Below are 19484 nucleotides of genomic sequence, written 5' to 3'. Positions count from 1 at the left end.
TTGTCAAATCAAAAAAGTTTTTGCTTTAGTACTTGTACTACATTTGTATCTACAAATGCATTAAGAAAGCACAAATAAAATCATAAACAATAAAGTTTTCAAATTTGTAAATATTTTTCACATGTTAATGTAAAACTGACTTCCCCAAAGTTTTTTTTACAAATTAAGTAAATAATTAAATTATAAAATGGTTCTCTCTATTTTTCCATATCCGGATGTGAAAATTGTTGAATATGGCTATTAAAATCCCGCTAATATGTGTAATTGCATCTCTAAGAACCCAACGCTCATCTCTATCCATACGGAACAGCTGATTAAACTATCGTTATCGATATCTTTGCTCCGATTCGATTAATGATAGCACGTGTTGCGGACGTTCGCGTTTTATAAATTATTTTCTAGCTTGATTTTAAAATAAAGTATAAACCTTGGTGTGGAATAGAATATAATTTTAAAAAAAATGGCTATGCTGGCGGAACCACGACGCCGCAAGCGGTACAATTTGTGCCCGCGCGGCAAGGCGCTCTACGAAGGTAAGGATTTCAAATTTAAATCAGCTGTGTAAGCCTTAAATTAATTAAACTATTTCGCAGATGAAAACCGATTCGGCACCAAAATGCTGGAGAAGATGGGCTGGACAAAGGGCAATGGCCTGGGCGCGAATCAGGATGGCGAAAAGGATTTTGTTCGCATACGCTTCAAGAATGACGCAGAGGGATTGGGATTCGAGGCAAGAGATGACCAGTGGACCACTCATGAAGAGGGCTTCAATGGGCTGCTGAAATCACTAAATGGCGAAGAAAACGAGGCTAATGGCAAGGAATCGGAACCCGAAGAGGAAGCCAGACCCATGGGCTTTGGTTTTAAAGCCGCAGAACCGGAGGAGCCGACTAAGAAGACTCTTAAGGAGAAGATCAGTGGTGTGTCGCTGGAGGAGAGATCGAAGCAAAGTAGGGCTCGAGTTCACTACAAGAAGTTCACAAGGGGCAAGGACTTGTCCCAGTACAGTGAAAAGGATTTGGCCAATATTTTTGGCAAGAAGGCAACAGATGATATAGAAGTACCAGTCCCCGTGGAGGTTGAAGAGCCAAAGGAGGAGAAACTGGTGGATCCCAACTTCGCTGGGGTACAAACAGTGAGCACTGGACTTTCAGTCAGCGATTATTTCAAACAGAAAATGGAGGCCATGAAAAACAAACTAAGAAAGGGAGCCGAGAGCTCTCCAACGGGCGCCGAGGCACAGGTTAATAGCAACGATGAAAAGCTCCAAGAGACCCTAACAGAGAATGGCCATGAACCCAGTAAAAAGAAGAAAAAAAAGAAGGATAAGGAAAATACAACTGAGCCACCGATTGCAGAGGAAGAAGTTGAGCAACCACCTCTTAAACAAAAGAAAAAGAAGAAATGCAAACGCTCTTCTCAGGATGAGCCTGAACAATCGATGGTCATCTGCGTTGAGGAACAGCCAGCAGCAAGCGATGAGTCCAATCCGGCAAAGCGAAAGAAAAAAAAGAAGGACAAGCAGAATGAATCTTCAGAAGATTTGGTAGAAACCAAAGAGCCACTTGAAGAGCCTGCATCGAAAAAGAAAAAAAAGTCCAAGAAAACCGAGTTGGTAGATACGGAAATAATTATAATTGATGATGAGTTGCCCAATGATGAAAATGCGAGTAAAAAGAAAAGTAAATCTAAAAAAAGCGAAGTTACCAACGAAACTCAGGAAGAAAACACTGTTGCGACAATAGAAGAAACCTCAACAAAAAAGAAAAAATCGAAAAAGGAGAAGAAGGATGTGGAGACAATGGAGAACGAATCGAAGGAAGTTACACCGACCGTACCTAAAGCTATTGAAAAAACCTCCAAGAAAAAGAAATCGAATACTTATGGGGAGCCCGCACCTGAAGATTCTACACTTGCTATCGCCGCAGAGAGGGAAGTAAAGAATCTAAAAGGAACGGGAAGGAAGCACACGGACGACGTAAGTGCTGCCAGTAAAATCTCCGACGATAAAAGCGATCAGTCAGCCGATGAAGATCTGCCCAAAGACCTCTTATCACTGGAAGAGATTCAAGAAAAAGTAAATTCATTCAATACTATTAAAATCTCTCAATTTTGTGCAGACAAATTCCAAATGGTCGACATGAGTGCGTTTCACAAGTCGACGCTGGGCGAGATCGCGGGATACGGGACAAGCGAACACGTGCAGCTGGAAGTGGTGGAGATTGCGGGTGACAGAAAGCGCATACTAGACCTTTGGAACAATAATACCCTTAAGGACAATGCTAAAAACCCACAGCATCCTAAAAAGGTTAAGCGCGCAACGATTCGAGCGGTTAAGAAAAGAGTCGCATTTCAAGGAATTTAGTTCTAGCAAACGAAATATAATTCAACGTGATTCTTATTATGATTGTTTTGTACATAAACAACTTAAATAGGTAGTCTATAAGCTTCATGGTTTACATTTTAATGTGTAACAAGATAATTAATTAAACTGAACTATACATTTCAAGCTGTGACATATTCTTCAGTCTTATTCAAAGAACCAATGTGCGGTCCGACTGTGGTGAATATTCGTTCCCCTCATCTACGCATGCGTTTATGAATGAATGTTATAGTTAATATCAGTGGGGATGTCTTACAAGCTAGTCAATACGATAACATTAAAATTAGTCTGGAGTCACATTGCGGTTCGCCAGGCGGCGTGATCGTCGCAATGGCCTCTTATCCTGGCCCGAGCTGTGGGATCGCTTGACGGGACGATTGGCGTTGCTGCGGCTGAAGTTGTTCAGATGAACATGGGTATCCCACTGCAATGAGAAATTGACAATAAAAGGTTTTTAAGGAGAGGGGATTTTTCAAGCTTACCGAACCAGACACAATTTCCGAGCGCTCCGGATGCCAGTCCAGATCTCTTATCACATTTCTATGTCCTTCAATAGCCTCTTGAATCTTACCGGTAAGCACATCATAAACTGAAATAAAAATTAAGGTTTTTTGTTTGAATAATAAATTCTAATTATATCCGCTAATATTTTTATTGCAAATGGAAATGGAAGACGCATGCTGTAAGTGAAATTTATAAACTCACTTATTATACGTCCCGTGGCACAGCCCGTGTATATGTAACGCTGTCCTGTCTGTTCCAGAGGCGAAAACTTGGCCCGCAGCAGGGTTTTGGTAACTCGATGACCGCGGTAGGTCATTATACTGGTGTCCCCATCCAGCGCCTTATTGGGATTGTAAACTGCAGTGCCATAGAAGGTAAAATATGGAAATATCGAAAAACTAAAAAAGGGCTTACATTCGCGGGGAACGCGATTCCAGCGGTAGTCCCACATGGTAAGGTCCAACTGCTGCTGCCTGGCGCGGCTGCGGTTGCGCAGATTGCTGGGCTGCCTCATGTCCCAGATCTTGATGCTTTGGTCTTTGGAGTTGGACAGCACGTGGTAGCCATCGTTGCGCGAATCGAGGTAAGTGACGCCATCGTAGTGGCCGATGAAGGAGGCCACCGATTTGGACAGCTCGCGGGAACGGAACGAGGTGCGCAGATCGTACACCTTGAGCAGCCCATCGTCGCAGCCGGCGATTATCACATTTGGGTCCTTGTCGTGCAGGAAGCACACTGAGTTTACATCGGTGCCGGGCATGCGGTGGGTGCGCAGGATCTGGGTGCTCCGTGTGCGGATGTCGGTCACGATGACATTGGCATTGTTGCTGCCACCGATGATCTTGTCGCCCGTGGGCGAGTAGCGCAGCGAGAAGATGGCTAGCCGATGGTTGGGCAGCCCATTAACATCGATCCACTGGCAGTCGTCTTCGCCCCCATTCACAGGCATGATGAAAACTGAAAGATGGGCTAATATTTAGTATGGTTAACTCTAGGGCCCCATTTAGCTACCCATTTACATGAGCGTGACCAGGTGCTGTAGGCAAAGTGCTGGCCATTAGGGCTAAAGTCGGCATCGATGATGCTCCACTCGACGTCGCGGGCCCGGATTCGGTTTAACAGGTGGTATGTTCCCTTGGCGCCGTCGTAAATGCGGACAAAGCCATCTGGAATGGGTAAGAGACAGACATGTGTGATCACGTTTCGATGACACCCAACGTTTTAGGCCGAAAAATGCTGACCTTGACAGGCGGTAAGCAGTTTGGTGCCCGTGCGATTGAACTTCGTCACAAAGATTTTCGAGTCCAGCGACATGAGGCGCGTTGACTTCTTGTTTGGTATGTACAGATTGGAAATGTACCGCTGCTGGTTCTTGGAAAACGAGGCGCTGTGGGGCGATGCCATCCCATTTTCTCGCTGCTGAAGGGCACGCACTAGATTCCAGCGATCATCTGGATTGCTAACCAGTCCACTGGAAGCCCTAATCTCCTTGTACATGTCGGTGTTCTGGAATAAAAGCAACAGCAGCTGTAGCTCGCTATCGTTATCTGGGGGCAGGTTATTTCATGATTACCTGAAATTTTACCAAATCTGGCTTGCTTCTTATTACTGGCAGCTCGTGGTTGCAGTAATCAGAGCGCAGTTCCATGTCCATGGCGTTCACGGTAAAGTTAATCACATTGAAGCCCAGCTCGTTGTCCGAAGAGTCAAAGTCGTCATCATCGTCATCGCTATTGATGTGCATTCCATATTGGTTCCCCATTACGTTTTGCGTTTTCCCTTGCCTTTTGTTATTAAATTCCTAGTTGTTGGAGATAGTAGGACCGCAGGCAGAAAAAGCGAAAATACCACACAGTACGGCGGAGCACCACCAAAGTTCAAAAGTTTACTTGCTATCGATATATCGTTGTAATGTTATGTTATGTTATGTATAAATTGTAGTGCTGGGCTGAAATAATGTATTCATATTAACGAACATTTTTTCCAAGCACCCTATGAAGATAACGATACGAAAATTTGTATTCATGCAAACTTCATAAGTACACAAATTCAAGATAGAAGTATAACTTATATATTTAGTTTCTTACTTAACTTAAAACTTATATATTTTGTTTCTTACTTACACAAGCCATTTGCCTCAAAATAATTATTTAGGAACTACTATTTAAAAATTACGCATTTGTAAAAACTTAATATTTGTTTTTATGCTTCGTTAAAAAAAACGTAAATCAACCTGAAAGGTAATGAACTCTTGGTCATGTGGTTTGCGCACTTAATTCAAATCGACCGTGGAAAAAAAAGTCTCAATAACAGAAGTTGTAATTTTCTTAAAATTATTATTTCTTATTAGTAATGAAATTAATCGCCATTTTTAAAAAATAATTCCTTATACCAATATTATTTACTTACAAAAAGTTTTGACAACCAGTTTCTGAAGTTTCGATTAATTTCTCACTTGAAAAAAGCTTTTTTAAAGCAACTCTGCCTAGAGCTTTTGTGGTCTCTCTTTTAATTTTCGTACTCAAACACTCAAATTCTCTCTGATATCATTCTCTCAATGCTCAAAAACACTCTCGAAAAACTCATTTTGATTGCTCTCTGTTCTTTCTCTCATCATAAATGTTCATAGCATATATGTTAGGGAAATGAGGATTTAAAAATATACTGTTAGGAAAACGATACTTTTGAATTAAAAATTAAGCTTCTGGGCTAAATAAAATAAATAATAACTATAATATCGATGCCGTATTTAATAAATAAACCAAAATGATTTTAAAACTAAAAAATATTTCAAAATTATTCCATCCATTCGATCAAAACGAAATACTGTTTGTAGTAACAGAAAACCAAGGAAATCAAATACGTCGCTGAGACTTATAAAAAAAATCAAATGATTTTCATTAAAGTGCTGTAAAAATAACAAAACATTTAAAAACACAAAATATGCTTTGTGATTACTTCGGGATTTCTAATGAATTTAAGCGGCCTGTGCAGACGGTATAAGAGTTAACGTTTTTTCCAGCATGTTAGCCAACATAGCAGTCTCTCTCGCTTGAAATGTAAGCAAAATGACTCAGTTGTTCGATTTCTCTTTCTGCTCCCGACTCTGTTTTCCATTCAAATTCAAACTCAAGCTCAAAAGTCAAACTCAAACCGTTTCGCCGTTCGGTCGCATCAGCAAGATCACCAAGTAAAAAAGTAAAGTAAAAAAGTAAACTCAACGAGTAGGTTGGGTTTCGCGGATGCGGATCGGATGAAAAAGTGAAATAGCGGCGGCAACTTTGCTAATTGTTCAAGTGCCTAGTGCCCATCGAAAAGGCAGAAACCAAAGAAAATCTAAAGAACGTTAAATCGATCGTGGAACTGGCTGGAACTCGAATGCTCGAATCTTGTGTAAGCCTGTGTGAGTGAACGAGCCCGTGTGTGTCGTGCTGCCGTGCCTGTGTCTGTGTTTGGTAATGAAATTTTGTTACATTCCCAATACACGAAACCTGCTGTCTTTGGGACTTAACTTATGGAGCCACAAGAAATGCCAAAAATGTGATTAAACGAAGCGCAGAATCGGAATTCCAAAGACGGACCTTGCGAACTGAACGATCTGCTCTCCCCTTTTGTGTGTGTATATGTGCTTGGATCTCGTTGGGGCTATCGGTTTTTCTTTGTGTGTGTGTGTGCGTTTGTGTGTGTATTGGGATACGAGTGTGGTGTGCCTGCTGCGTGTGTGTGAAATTTATGATAAATACTAAATACTTTTGCACAAAGCGCGCCCCTTTTGCATTGAGAAGAAAGTTGTTTAGCATATACGCGTAAAAGTAATAGCGAAGAAGAAGCAGAAGTGTGTCAAAAAAGGGCCCAGAACTCCAACTGCAACACCAATGCTCCAGCAAACATCGCGTGTGTATAATCAAGGCGAAAATAACAAAAATAATAGCGATGCTGGGGAAATAATTTACGAAAAACTGGAACGAACGATGCCGCCGCGGCAGACACGAAAAAAAGTGAAAGATTGCAAGCTGCGACTGCGTCACGGCATAAACACACACAAACACACACACACACACAGAGGCGAGGGTGGGTTGCATGAGGGGCGGTGAGGGGGGTGTAGTTAGAAGACACCACCTGTCATGGGCGCTGGTTGCAACCCCACCCCCTCGCCCCTTGCGGCTACACATGTAGATACATATGTGTTTTTCAAATTATTGTGGCCGCCTCATAAATAATTTTCGGTGTTTGTACTTCTTATTTATTGCCAGCGAAATGGGCGATTTCTAAAAGCAATTCATTGTTCCATTCAATTAGCAACTCTGCAATTGGCATAGAAAGCCAAGTACTTGCGAGATCTTCAATTTGCTCAAGCAATTCCCACAAACAGTCAAAATCCTCGAGATAGAATTCAATTCAAGATTTGCCACTGAAAGGTACAGAATTGTTATGAAATCAACATAATTGAATGCTGGAAGGGCGCAAAGACAAAGTTATCAAGTATTTCTTGCCTTAAATGTTATATTTTTATTGTCTTAAAATGTTATTTGCTTAGATCGAATTCCAAATTTATTTGCAGTTTTAAAATATCACAAATAGTAAAACAACAAATACTAGCTCCACAAAATTAGTCCAAAAACTGCACTTGTCAAAGGGTATCAATCACAAGCTTTCTAAACTTACTTTTGTTTTTTAAACATGTTTGTGCTTTTAAGTTATCTTTTCAAACATTTCTTTAAATAATAATGGTTTGTCGAAAGTTTTATTTATGATTTTGCTTAACACATAATTTTTATAAACAAAGATTTGATATATTTATATAATTTTTATAAGCAAAGATTTGATATATTTTGATTAAATAAAATAAATTTGTATTGTACGCATAGTATGGCACATTAATTTGTGAAAACCTAGGATAGGTAAATATATTTCATTGTCTAGTTTCTCCCAGTGTCACATTTTGAGTTGCTACTTTGTATTTTTCCTCATATCGCTCTGCACTCAGCCAAAGTGACGCAATCATTTGCATTTTATTTTAATTCCTATGATTGTTTCACTGCCTGGCTGAATAACCAGTTGCTGTTTGTCGTGTTGTTTCTGTTTGGCTGTTGTTTTTTATTTGCATTTATCAAATCTTTGTATCTGGCTTTAATGTGATTAGCTGTGGCAATTATGCCAATTCAAGTTCATTATGGTGGTTTTGTAGTTGTTGCTGCAGTGGTTTACTGTTATTATTGGTATTTATTTAATTGTCATTGTTAGCGTTAGCGTTTCGTTAGCCAATAGCAGTGATAGAAACGAAAGACTTAGGCAACGAACTTGTTCAGCCAAATTGAATCGCCCCATGCAAATGCTGCTTCCGACTGCTTATCAATTTATTTAAATGTTTTCGATTGCGAACAATTGCCCGTGCAGAGCAACTTTCGTTTTTGTGTGACTGCTTCTCCTTTTGTCATTTTAGTTTTTCCTTTTTTTTTTTTTGATATAATGTATTCGCATGGCATTTCGTCCGCATTCAGCTGGAAAAGAAACCAAAAGCTGGCACGGCACAGCGGCACACATGTGCGAAATTCTATGCGGCTTCTCGAGTTACTTGCACTCGGCTTCTTAGTCACACCCAAGTGACCATGCTGGCATGATGGGATATGGGAAGTGTGATGTAAGTGGCACGGGGCGTTTTGTCAAAGCCGCCCCAGCTAATTTGCCCACAACTCGGGAGGTTCTTCGCGGCCCCGCATCCACGTCCATTACAATTATCATTACACGCTAATTATGTCAAAAGCAAAGCGTAATTGGACCATTCAATCACACCGATTGTGATCGCATCAAGTGATCAAAACCATCCATTTTTGTCGCCCTCGTGGGCGTTTCCATTCATGGAACACGCGGATTGTTGATTGATATTCGAATCGATGCGGGGGCTGACCAAAGAGCTGGAAGAGATTATTGACAGGTTAGTCATCGCCCGAGTCTAGGGTCTTTTAGGCAGCCAATTGCCCCTCTCTCAATTCACACATCCAATTGTTGGGGCTTCACATTCGCTTCGGCCGATCAAAAGCGGAACCAAATTTAATTCACAGCCAATCAAAATAATTTGGTGTTACAAAATCTCTTGGCGGCCTTCGCCGCATTTGCATTTTCCCCCTTTTCCCCGTTTTTCCATTTCCATTTCCATTTTATATTTCTTACCATTTCCCATTAGTGCTGCAGCTGTGGCGGGCATGCAATCCACATCCACAGATCAGCAACCTTCGATGCCGCAACTGGCGCTAATCATAAGGCCTTGCCACCCCCCAAAAACCATCGCCTGTCTTAACGTTCATTAAACTTGAAAAGAAAGCAAAACGATGACGATGACGATGGCGATGACGAAGACGAAGTCTTCGACTTCGACTTCAAGTGCGGTTTTTGGCTTTGCCTGAGCAACTGAGCCGCATTTGTTTTAATTTTGGTCAATGCAACAGCCGCCGCAATAGCAATAGCAGTAACAACAACAACAATGCATTCAATTAAAGTAACATGCACTTGCTTGCACACACTTACGTACACACAATCTACTTTTTTCCACTTCAATTTAATTGTTGAAACTAAACAAAACCGAAAGGAAACCTGCCAGCAACAATCGCGTCAATTAATCAAATGGAAAATGCAACTTTTGTGCCTATGCCGGTGCCAGGCGGCAGTTGCACGTTGCACGATCGAGTTGAAGCAACAAAAGGCAACAACTCAAGTTCAATTGTGGCACGTTCGTGGCAATCTCAGGCTCAAACTCCCGTCGAGGTCAATGGCAAGGCGAAATGTCTTTTGAGCACTCCTCAGTAACCCTTTATCGTTTTCCACCGACAAGCGACAATCTTTGTCCACCGTGTCCAGTTAATTAAAATTCATTAATAATCTCGGCTCACAGCCAAAATAAATGAAAGTTTTGGCTTGGCCACCGCCTGCGCAGAGACTAAATTTTTGTTTTGGGCCTGATTTGGTCGCTGGCCGAACTAAAAATCGAATCGATTCGCAACCCAAATAGGAAATGTCTATCTCCCACTCAGCCAGTAATCGTTTTGGTCATTTTTAGTTGGACAGCTTCTGCCAGCAGCGGACGGATGACGAGGATGAGCGGATGAGCGGATGATGCCAGCCAAAAGTGTCTCCAGTGTCTCCCCAGAACGAACTGCAAACTCGAAAAACTAGCAGATCACTTGCAAATTCCACGCCAAGTGAAATTGCAAGACGAAAAGAAAAGTGACAAACACAACAGACGAACTGACCAAAAGACCAAAAGACGGGTACCCGAAACCAGTCAGAAGCTGCTGCCGCACGAGCGTTTGGGATCCATATAGACACACCACACATTATGTATCGGCCAAATTTCTACGAGTCGACTTGCCTGCGCTGCAGCGAGACCGTCTATCAGGTGGATCGTGTGGGGCCGCTCAAGGATTTCACATTCTTCCATTCCGGTTGCTTCAAATGCGTACACTGCGGCACCAAGCTGACGCTCAAGACGTATTTCAATAATCAGCACAAGCAGGATGACAAAGAGGTAAGTGCGCCACCACATACATATTACATATGTATGTACAACCGCAAACAAGAGTGACCGAGACGGACAGACAGAAAGGCAGACAGAAAGAGAGGGAAAAACGAAAGACTTAAGCGACAAACGCGTCAGGCTAAATATTTGCACAGCTGCAAGATGCAAAAATGCAATTCGAACGACACTTTTTTGTGTGCCTATGCATAATAATAAATAACTTCGTTATTGCACTTTGCCGAGGCGCAAATGTGTGTCAGTGCGGTCTGTCATTCATATGCAAAACATACATAAATATGTACCTACAATCTTGCTTATGTAGTATGTATATGCATGTACAGTGCGTTTCGCAGCTATACGGTTGCCAGACGTGGGAATCGTTGTGGTTAGTGGGTTCGGTAAAAAAAACATAAGACCATACAGTTCAAAATATTTTAGCTAGTTGTGAAGAAGTCTTAAAGTTACATACAAAATTGCTTTAAATCTTACTTAATATTTTAATATAATAGCTTAAAAAAAAATAACAAAGGAAATGGCGCTTTAATAAAAATGTATTTGTTTCATAAGAGTTCTTGAAGGACCATTAGTTTTGCCTAAACTTTATATGGCCTTAGCATTTACATAAATAAATCTTTAAGAAAGTGACACAAGTTCTAAAATTAATGTTAGTTATATGAATTGAGTATTTTAGATCTAATCGACTTTAAATAACAGAACGCACTGAACTAGGTCCGTTTTCGTGGTGGCATGTGTCTATTGCCACCTGCTGTGTGTAGGTGAAGCGGTTAGAGTTGCATTTGCAAGCGACTGACTTTTGGGGTCTGCTCACGCACTCAAACGAAGCCCAATAAGGCTAATGGGGTATATTGATTTGAACGCTACGATACATTCAGACATTCATACTTGCAATGATTCAGCTGGAAATTCCTTTATGTTTAAGGTAACTTTAATTGCAGTTAATTATCTATGCCCATTAAGAAGTCTCAAAAAGCATTCACTACAATAAAGGAACCGAAAATAAGAGCTCATTCTTTGTAAAGAAGTGCATTGAACAGCATTAGATTAATATTATCTTGGTCTTTTTAATAACAAATTTTGTATTGCTATATTTTACAATAAATTTGAATTTTTCTAATAACTTTTAGAGATTGTGGTTTATTAAGACAATATTTCTAGTTGCTATTTGATACATTGTGCAATATAGTTATCTAATTTGATACCACTCGCCGTCTAGGTCTATTGCAGTTCACATGTACCAAAGAGCGGGCCCGGCCATCTCGACCAGACCTCTGTGGGCATTCGTCAAGCCCTGAATGCGCCGCGCACCAACAAATTCGTGAACGAACAGATTCGGGGCACGCGCAGCGAGATCGATGGTTAGTATGTGGCTGTCATGGACTCCTAACTTGGCTAACTGCTAACTGCTAACTGCTAACTGCTCTCTTCTGCGCGGATTTCTGCAGGTGGCCCACTGGGGGGTTCCCGCCAGTCGACGCCGAACGGCTACGGTGGCCGGGAGGTCAGCTCTCCGTCGCAAAACGACTCCGACTACAAGTATGGACGGTTCGATGCCAGTGCCCTGCACATCGCCCACGCCCTGAAGCAAACGGAGATCCAGAAGGCGTACAATAAGGCGCGCGAGAAGCCGATTGATTTCTACCTGGTAAGCGATTACCGTCGACAAATCTACACATAGAATAGAATAACGCAATACGAAGCCAATCCATCCGCCGAGATGCGGATCCAAGTGGCCGCAAATTAAGAGATTATTTAGTGCAGAACATCTAATGAAATTTTAAGTGGCTAGCGGGGCTAGCTGGTCAAGTGTGTATCTCCCATTCTCTCCAAGCTTCACCGATTGTGCAATGTTCCTGGACACAGCGTCGTGGGGTTTAATTAATGCACTGCCAGCCGTGATTATGTAGGCTAGTGTGCTATTTTTACACCCGGCTGTGTGTAGTGCTTTGTTGTGGTGGGGTTGCTCAAGTGTCCGAGACTGAAGCTGTAAATACAGTTTTTGCCGGTACTATTAACCAAAACAAACATATAAATGAGAAAAGAATGCATTAGCTTGATTATAAATTATATTTTATACTTTACAAAGATACCTTGCTGTTCAAGATTCTTTACATTTTCTGTGACTAAAAATTTAAAATTAAATATTTAAGAAAATATTTAAGAACATGCTATAAGCCGGTAAATGAAATTCCTTTAAAAAAAAGACTTGAGAATTGAAATCAAAACAGAAATGTATCTAGTTGCAAAATTTTTTAGAATTAATATTTAAGCTTTTAAGAAACCGGTAATATTCAAGAAACTTTGAACACTTTTAAGTGGTTCAAGAAATCGAAATCTGCATGCGAATTTAATAATTTAAGACTTCAGGCTAATGCGTATAAGTGTGATACCCAAATTGATCTAGTTAGTGGAAACCCGGCATGTTATTCGCCAAGTTGATGGGATGATCTCTCGACCAGATTATAATTTATTAGCCCGACTGGTCGGCCAAAAGTTGCTTGCGTTTATCGGTGCTCGCATCTTTAGCCATGACTTGGCACTTGGCACTCGCCTCGACTGGAATGGTAATCTTCGCTTGATGCTCGGGTGAAAGCATTATAATCGCATTTTACGTAAAAACGAAATTCAAATCGCACAAGTTTTGCTTTTCTTTGACTCACACTCATGCCATGGCCATTGGAAATGCCGAAAACGGATTTTTCTTTCACTTTCGAGAATGCTACACGCGACTGACCAGCACCGCCATCACCACCAGCACCACCAGCACCACCGGCACCACCAGCACCACTAGCACCACCGCGGGCAGGGACAACAGCAAATATTTTTATTGCAACGCTCAATTTAACAAATTTCGAACAGGTGTCTGATGGCCCACACGGCACCAACAGACGCCCAAAGACAGCGAACAAGAAAAATATGTGAAAAAACTGCATGCATGCGATCATTAAAAATCGTACATGTTTTACACTCGCTCGCACACATATTAAACACCATCAACCTCACTTTGGGATTGCCGCACTATTTTGGGAGTTTAATATGCCATATAAAGCTGCAATCAAAATAATAGTGCAAAAAATGTCACTTCAAAATCATAATGTTTGGAAGCAGCATCTTAGTAGCTACAAAATAATGACATCAACATTTTGATGCATATTTTAGTTAAATGCTTAACTGGCCATTTGGTAAAATATGGATTTATTCGTTATGTTTTCAACAGCTTCATTAACGGACTGTGACAATAATCGAATTTTTCATACAACAAATACATTTGTATTTGTAATAAAAATTCCATATCTGTCACGTTTTAATTTCAAGTTTCATGTTTTAGATATTTCCACCCACTTCCCAAAATTCATATCGATCTAATATATATAAGGGTTTTTAATTTAGGCAACAGTCGGTCGCCAGAAAAGATGAAATCAGTTTTTGACCCTTAGTTGTACTATTATATAATCAAATTCAATGTTATAAATATGACCACCCACATACCAAAGTTCATATCATTCGGAAAATAAGAAAGAATTTTAATTTAAGCAACAGTGAACTAAGTTTTGAGTCTTTACTGTATTGTTATTCCTTATTTAAGACCAACCACTTCTTGTCAATATTAATCAAATCTTCAAACTGCTTTGCATTTCACTGTATGTTGCTGTTGCATTGATCGCGACTGTGCCATGGCCAGTGCAGCGGCACAGACACGGCCAAGACAATGGCGCCACCGGCAGCGTCACTTGTTTTTCCGGCTGCGTTGCTGCCGTTTGCTAAATCTAAATTATGCGCGCCACAGTGAAAGTGGCGGCAGCAGCTTTTTGTTTGATTAGTGGAGAGTGGAGTGGAGCTGGAGGGGATTGGAGCTGAAGCTGGAGCGGCACACACCGATGCTCCGGCTACGTCTCCGGCTGCGACTCTCCCGATCTCTGACTGAAACACCACTCCTCTTTTTTCTGCCCTTATGCAATGCACGCGTTTTTAAACGCCATGTAATCGCCGTGTAATTTGGCGCGGCAATTCCATATAAAAACTCTCACGCAGCCGCAAACGCAGACTAACTTCCTCATAGCTGCAAAGCTCTTTGCCAATTTACAATTTATTTTATGCCACTGTTTCGGCTGCTTTTGGTATTTCTTTCTTTTTATATTTTTGGACTTCGGTGGAATGGCCGTGCGCGCTTGCGCAATAATTAATTTCAACATTTTTGGACTTTCGTTTTCGTTTGGCTCTGATTTGATTTCTTGTGTTGTGTTTTTTGGTGTGTGTGTTTACATTTCGCTGTTTGCGCCTTTGTCACCGTGGGCGACGCATAACTGTTTTGGTTTTTCTGCTCCGGCATTATGGTCATATTTAAAATCCGCTCAAAGCCGCTCACGCAATTCCGGCGTCATCGCTTTTGACCATTGTCACCGGGCCTTTGAACCGTTTAGTCTCAGGTGTTTCAATTTTGTTTCTCTTTGTTTTTTTTTTTGCTGCTTATTACTTTATTTGTTGCCTTTGTTTTATAGTTATTGTTTGAACTTGACATTGAATTTCGTTTTTAATTACACATTGTTATTGTGTTGCATGGCGCTAAATGCTTTGCGAGTGATACATATCCCCATGCGGAAGTTATAATTTCTAAAATAGCCATTCACAAGAGCAACAGTTGGTCAAACAAAAAAAAAAATATAGGGGGATATTAAATGCAGCTTGCAGATCGGTGATTAAAAGTGCTAACGCTGAGGAGAATGGAGTAAATATGACACGGATAATAACAGACCATCAGTGGGTTGATTGACGGTCGCCCAAACCTCCCATTGCCGTAATTAGTACACAAAGTTGGGCTCACAGTAATAGCCCAGCAAGTAAAATAGCTGCAATCCAGTCACAAGCTATTGAAACACCTTTGGCTATGGTGATAAGCAGTCAGTTTTAATTAAAAATGGTTTTAATTTGTAGCTCAGCAAAATTGTTTGAATTTGCATTTCAAGTTGCTGTTGTATTGTTTTTTTTTTTTTTTTACTTATTTTACAATATATAGGTCTATGGCAAATAAAAATGTTATTAATTACATTGGCTTACAAATTTAAATCTACAAAACTCCTACAAGTAAAAAACCTACAGAAAATTATTTTTATTTTTATTTTTTTTAAGTGCAATACAATTATTTCTTTTGTTTTTATGCCTATTTTGTTATTTTATTTCCAGTTTTGCCTAACCAATTTGAGTCATTGATAGCGTATTTTACTAAAAGTATAAAATTGTTTAGATTGAAAAAAAAAGTAAATTGCACAGAATATTTTATCTTGTAAGCCAGTGCCATTATTCGATGTTGGCAGAAAAATTAAATTTGTATGGCCTATAAACAGGTCCTTTTTATTATAAATAATTTATTGAGCTTATCATATACATAAAACTTCGTCTGCTTTTTTATTTGCTGTTACTTGATGCTTGGCTAAACTGTTGGTTTGCCGGACCACCTGCTATTATCGAACCAAAGCGCTACAACTATAGATACAATAAATGCACGCAATGCGTCGTAGTGGGCGGGAAAGTGGGGGGTGGGGGTGGGGGTGGTGTTTGGCTGAGCCGCAGAAGATGCAACTGCAGTCGGAGTCGGGGGCCTAATGTCAGACATTGAGCCGCGCTGGTGGCAGCTCAGGCGTGGCATTATAATTAGCCAAGTTAACAAGCCAAGCATTGCAGAAACAACAAAACAAATCTCGCTCGCAATGCAATGCAATCAGCAACGAAACTGTGCAGCTTTCTCTTAAATCAAAAAAAAAAATTTACTCTCTCTCGGTTTGTTCTGTGATTCTGTGATCTTTGCAGGCTCGCGAGGAGCAGGCTCATCTGGAGATGAAGCATCGCAAGGAAGAGGACGATCTGTACCGGAAATTTGCCAGCAAACGGGCCGAGGAGGATCGCAAGATCCAGGACGAGTTCCAGGACGAGTGGGAGCGCGAGCTGCAGCGGCTGACGCACAAGTTCGAAAAGGAGCTGGCCACCTCACGGCGCAGCCGCGACGAGGCCAACATCCTGACGCTGCGCCACGAGCAGCAGAAGGAGGACCTCGAGAAGAACATGACCCTGCGGCGCAGCAAGAAGAAGGAGAGCATCACGCGCAAGATGCTGGAGCATGAGCGGTACGAGACCGCCGCCCTGGTGGACCGCCAGTCCAGCGAGATGCTGGAGCTGATCAGCGCCCGGCGATCGGAGTACATGCAGAGCGAGAGCATCTTCCTGGACGATGAGTTCAGCGAGGGCGCCGTGCCCGTCGAGTATCCGCTGAATGCCCCGATCCCGGCGCCGCCGGCGGTCAGCAAATTCCAGATCTACACCGATCCCATTGAGTTCGAGGACGTCGACCGCATCGCCATCTCGGTGGCCCAGGAGGACCAAAAGACTTTCACCGACCTGGTGCGCCAGCTGGTCGGCCGCTGCACCACGGACATCGAGAAGGCCCGCACCATCTTCCGCTGGATCACGGTGAAGAACCTGAACGCCATGCACTTCGACGACGATCTGCGTGGCGACACGCCCATGGGCCTGCTGCGCGGCATCAAGTACGGCACCGAGAGCTACCACGTGCTGTTCAAGCGGCTGTGCAGCTACGCCGGCCTGCACTGCGTCGTCATCAAGGGATACTCGAAGAGCGCCGGCTACCAGCCGGGTGTCAAGTTCCAGGACTCCCGCTTCCGCAACTCATGGAACGCGGTCTACGTGGCCGGCGCCTGGCGCTTCGTCCAGTGCAACTGGGGCGCCCGCCACCTGGTCAACGCCAAGGAGGCGCCCAAACAGGGACGCGGCAAGAACGACAGTCTGCGGTGAGCATACCTACTCAAACTATTATAAAAATAAGTATCATTAGTCCTTTGTTTTTAAAAGTTAGAAGACATTTTAGATTCTTATTGTTTATTTATTCGCTAACATAAGTTTACTGGCAAGCTTAAAAAGGATTCAATTAAAGAATTATTGTTGTTCTTTTGAGATTTATTAAGTCCCATTTTTAAGTGTAAATTTATTTTATACATTTTTTGTTCTTATTGTTGTTCCGTTCAGAATTTTGTATTTTTTTCGTTATTTTGTGGTTTATATTTTTATTTTAATAAAAATTAATTTTTAATTTTGTTTGGCAGTTATGAGTACGATGATCATTACTTCCTCACGGATCCGCGCGAGTTCATCTACGAGTTCTATCCACTGCAGGAAGAATGGCAGCTGCTGAAGCGTCCCATCACCTTGCGGGAGTTCGAGAACCTGCCCTTCGTCCGTTCGCTCTTCTTCCGGTACGGACTTCACTTTGCGGACGAGGGCTACGGAGCTGTGGTGTTCACCGATGACACCGGAGCAGCCACGGTGCGCATCGCCATGCCCACGGACATGCAGAGCTGCCTGATCTTCCACTACAATCTGAAGTTCTACGACAGCGACGAGGAGCTCTCGTACGATGGCGTCTCATTGAAGCGATTCGTGATGCAGTCGGTGATTGGAAACATAGTTGCCTTCCGGGTGCATGCCCCATGCTCCGGCGCCTTTCTGCTGGACATCTTTGCGAACGCGGTAACGCCGCAGGAGTATCTAACCGGCGAGCCAATGAAGTTCAAGTCGGTGTGCAAGTTTAAGGTGGGTAATCATCTAAAAGAAGTGCAGCAATTTTTGATAAAATTTAGTTCTTTCATATTTTGTATACTTATAATTTAAAATGTTAAAATTATCTAAAGTGGCTTTGTCTTATTTTTGGAATGCACTAAAGTTTTGGCCCTTGTTTTGTAAATAACACAGGTCAACAAAATTAAATTGAAGATATATATATACTTTATTTTTAAAATATACTGCGTGTAGAGCCTTTTCGAAGTCGTAATCTTAACCCATTCGATTAGTCATATAACTATTAACGAGCACTGCATTATTTTCAGATTTGCTGCGAGGAGCTGCAGACGGTGATGGTGCCACTGCCGGATTGCGCAAGTGGCGAGTGGGGACCCACGAAGGCCACCCGCCTCTTCGGACTTATACCCATCACGCATCAGGTGGGTTGATTGGTTATTACGCTGGATGATTGGGTGATTCGATTCGAGTGCACTGTGTTGTGTTGTGTTGTGTTTGCTTGCAGGATCCGCTTATCTTCGCCGGACGCAGCCTGGACCAGCAGTTTCGCATGTCGCGTCCGCTGACAGATTTTATGGCCACGCTGCACAAGAATGGCATCGAGGAGAAGAAGCTGGCCAAGTATGTGACTCACAGCACGCTGGACGACATTGTCACGTTCATCATTAAGTGAGTGCACAGGGAAATGGGAAATTTAATGGCCGTTCGCTCATTCCAATCAACTCAATTTCACTCCTTCTCCGCCGCAGCTTCCCCGAGGAGGGTCAGTATGGTCTGGACATATACACGCGTGAATTGGGCGCCCCTCAGCACCATCATCACCACAATAATAACAACTCCTCGTCCTCCTCCGGCGAAAAACATTTGTTGACGCACTGCTGTAAATATTTAATCAACTCGTCCAAGCGGAATTAAGTTGGTGGCGGTGGAGCGAACGCTGGTATGGTTTCCTGGACGGAGGCGAAGGCATTCTACACAAACACAAACAAAATGCAATATTAATTATAGTCTACACTTAAGTGGAAACCTAACACACGTTTACCACATCACAAAATCCATTATGCAGGTGCTAAAAGAAAACCAGGCAAATCCGACAACTCGGCCAATCACGGCCTAATCTGATCACGATGAACGCTGAATGATAATGAACGATAATTTTGCTCAACCAATTGGCAGGCGAGACGGCATGCGGAACTTGTAAATACTCTAGACTCTAATCATTAGACCTAAAAAGATGCCTAGTAATACCAACCCTAAAATCAGCTCTTAATTAATTTGTACATCTACTGAATACTGAATAATGCTTAATAATTTATTACATAAACGCAACGTTGCCCCTTATGCATGAACTCTATATTATACATATATACATACGACTTTGATTTAAAATGTTTAATGTTTTTGTTTAAGCGTTCATAATGTGAATAAAACCTTATTATACAAATATCCACCCCCACTCTATGCCGACTAAATGCAAACTGC

At 42.0% G+C, this 19484-nt stretch overlaps 3 protein-coding genes across 4 annotated transcripts; 2 read left to right on the top strand and 1 right to left on the bottom strand.

Moving 5' to 3' along the window:
- The first annotated feature begins 346 nt into the window (after positions 1-346).
- Positions 347-2509, top strand: LOC128255003 (PIN2/TERF1-interacting telomerase inhibitor 1). 2 transcript variants are annotated; one of them, XM_052984413.1, is made up of 3 exons: positions 347-533; positions 594-1978; positions 2121-2274. In XM_052984413.1, exons 1-3 carry the CDS (start codon positions 461-463, stop codon positions 2142-2144), a joined length of 1482 nt encoding a protein of 493 aa, XP_052840373.1. In that variant the 5' UTR covers positions 347-460; the 3' UTR covers positions 2145-2274. The 2 variants fall into 2 exon arrangements, with proteins under 2 accessions (XP_052840373.1, XP_052840372.1); XM_052984412.1 differs by having other exon boundaries at positions 594-2509.
- Positions 2361-4838, bottom strand: LOC128255010 (DDB1- and CUL4-associated factor 11). The gene is made up of 7 exons (XM_052984434.1): positions 4461-4838; positions 4129-4393; positions 3907-4053; positions 3302-3844; positions 3089-3244; positions 2866-2972; positions 2361-2807 (listed from the first exon to the last, which is right to left on the bottom strand). Exons 1-7 carry the CDS (start codon positions 4647-4649, stop codon positions 2667-2669), a joined length of 1548 nt encoding a protein of 515 aa, XP_052840394.1. The 5' UTR covers positions 4650-4838; the 3' UTR covers positions 2361-2666.
- A 1254-nt stretch (positions 4839-6092) lies between these two features.
- Positions 6093-19448, top strand: LOC128254999 (hillarin). The gene is made up of 9 exons (XM_052984402.1): positions 6093-6342; positions 9942-10409; positions 11635-11776; positions 11864-12063; positions 16224-17218; positions 17531-18017; positions 18311-18424; positions 18508-18671; positions 18752-19448. The coding sequence occupies exons 2-9, from the start codon at positions 10221-10223 to the stop codon at positions 18915-18917; spliced, it is 2457 nt and encodes an 818-aa protein (XP_052840362.1). The 5' UTR covers positions 6093-6342; positions 9942-10220; the 3' UTR covers positions 18918-19448.
- Positions 19449-19484: the final 36 nt, after the last annotated feature.

This window comes from Drosophila gunungcola, assembly GCF_025200985.1.
Source record: "Drosophila gunungcola strain Sukarami chromosome 2R unlocalized genomic scaffold, Dgunungcola_SK_2 000006F, whole genome shotgun sequence".
NCBI lineage: Eukaryota > Metazoa > Arthropoda > Insecta > Diptera > Drosophilidae > Drosophila > Drosophila gunungcola.
The sequence above is the reverse complement of the archived record's forward strand: the minus strand, read 5'-3'. Positions and strand labels throughout refer to the sequence as shown.

Excerpts from the sequence above, each read along its gene's own strand:
- LOC128254999 (XM_052984402.1), top strand. The coding sequence starts at position 10,221 with ATGTATCGGCCAAATTTCTACGAGTCGACTTGCCTGCGCTGCAGCGAG. Across the intron at positions 11,777-11,863 it reads CACGCGCAGCGAGATCGATG|GTGGCCCACTGGGGGGTTCC; the intron begins GTTAGTATGTGG and ends GGATTTCTGCAG. Across the intron at positions 18,018-18,310 it reads AGTCGGTGTGCAAGTTTAAG|ATTTGCTGCGAGGAGCTGCA; the intron begins GTGGGTAATCAT and ends CATTATTTTCAG.
- LOC128255010 (XM_052984434.1), bottom strand. The coding sequence starts at position 4,649 with ATGGGGAACCAATATGGAATGCACATCAATAGCGATGACGATGATGAC. Across the intron at positions 4,394-4,460 it reads CAGATTTGGTAAAATTTCAG|AACACCGACATGTACAAGGA; the intron begins GTAATCATGAAA and ends CTTTTATTCCAG. Across the intron at positions 4,054-4,128 it reads ACTGCTTACCGCCTGTCAAG|ATGGCTTTGTCCGCATTTAC; the intron begins GTCAGCATTTTT and ends TACCCATTCCAG.
- LOC128255003 (XM_052984412.1), top strand. The coding sequence starts at position 461 with ATGGCTATGCTGGCGGAACCACGACGCCGCAAGCGGTACAATTTGTGC. Across the intron at positions 534-593 it reads CGGCAAGGCGCTCTACGAAG|ATGAAAACCGATTCGGCACC; the intron begins GTAAGGATTTCA and ends ACTATTTCGCAG.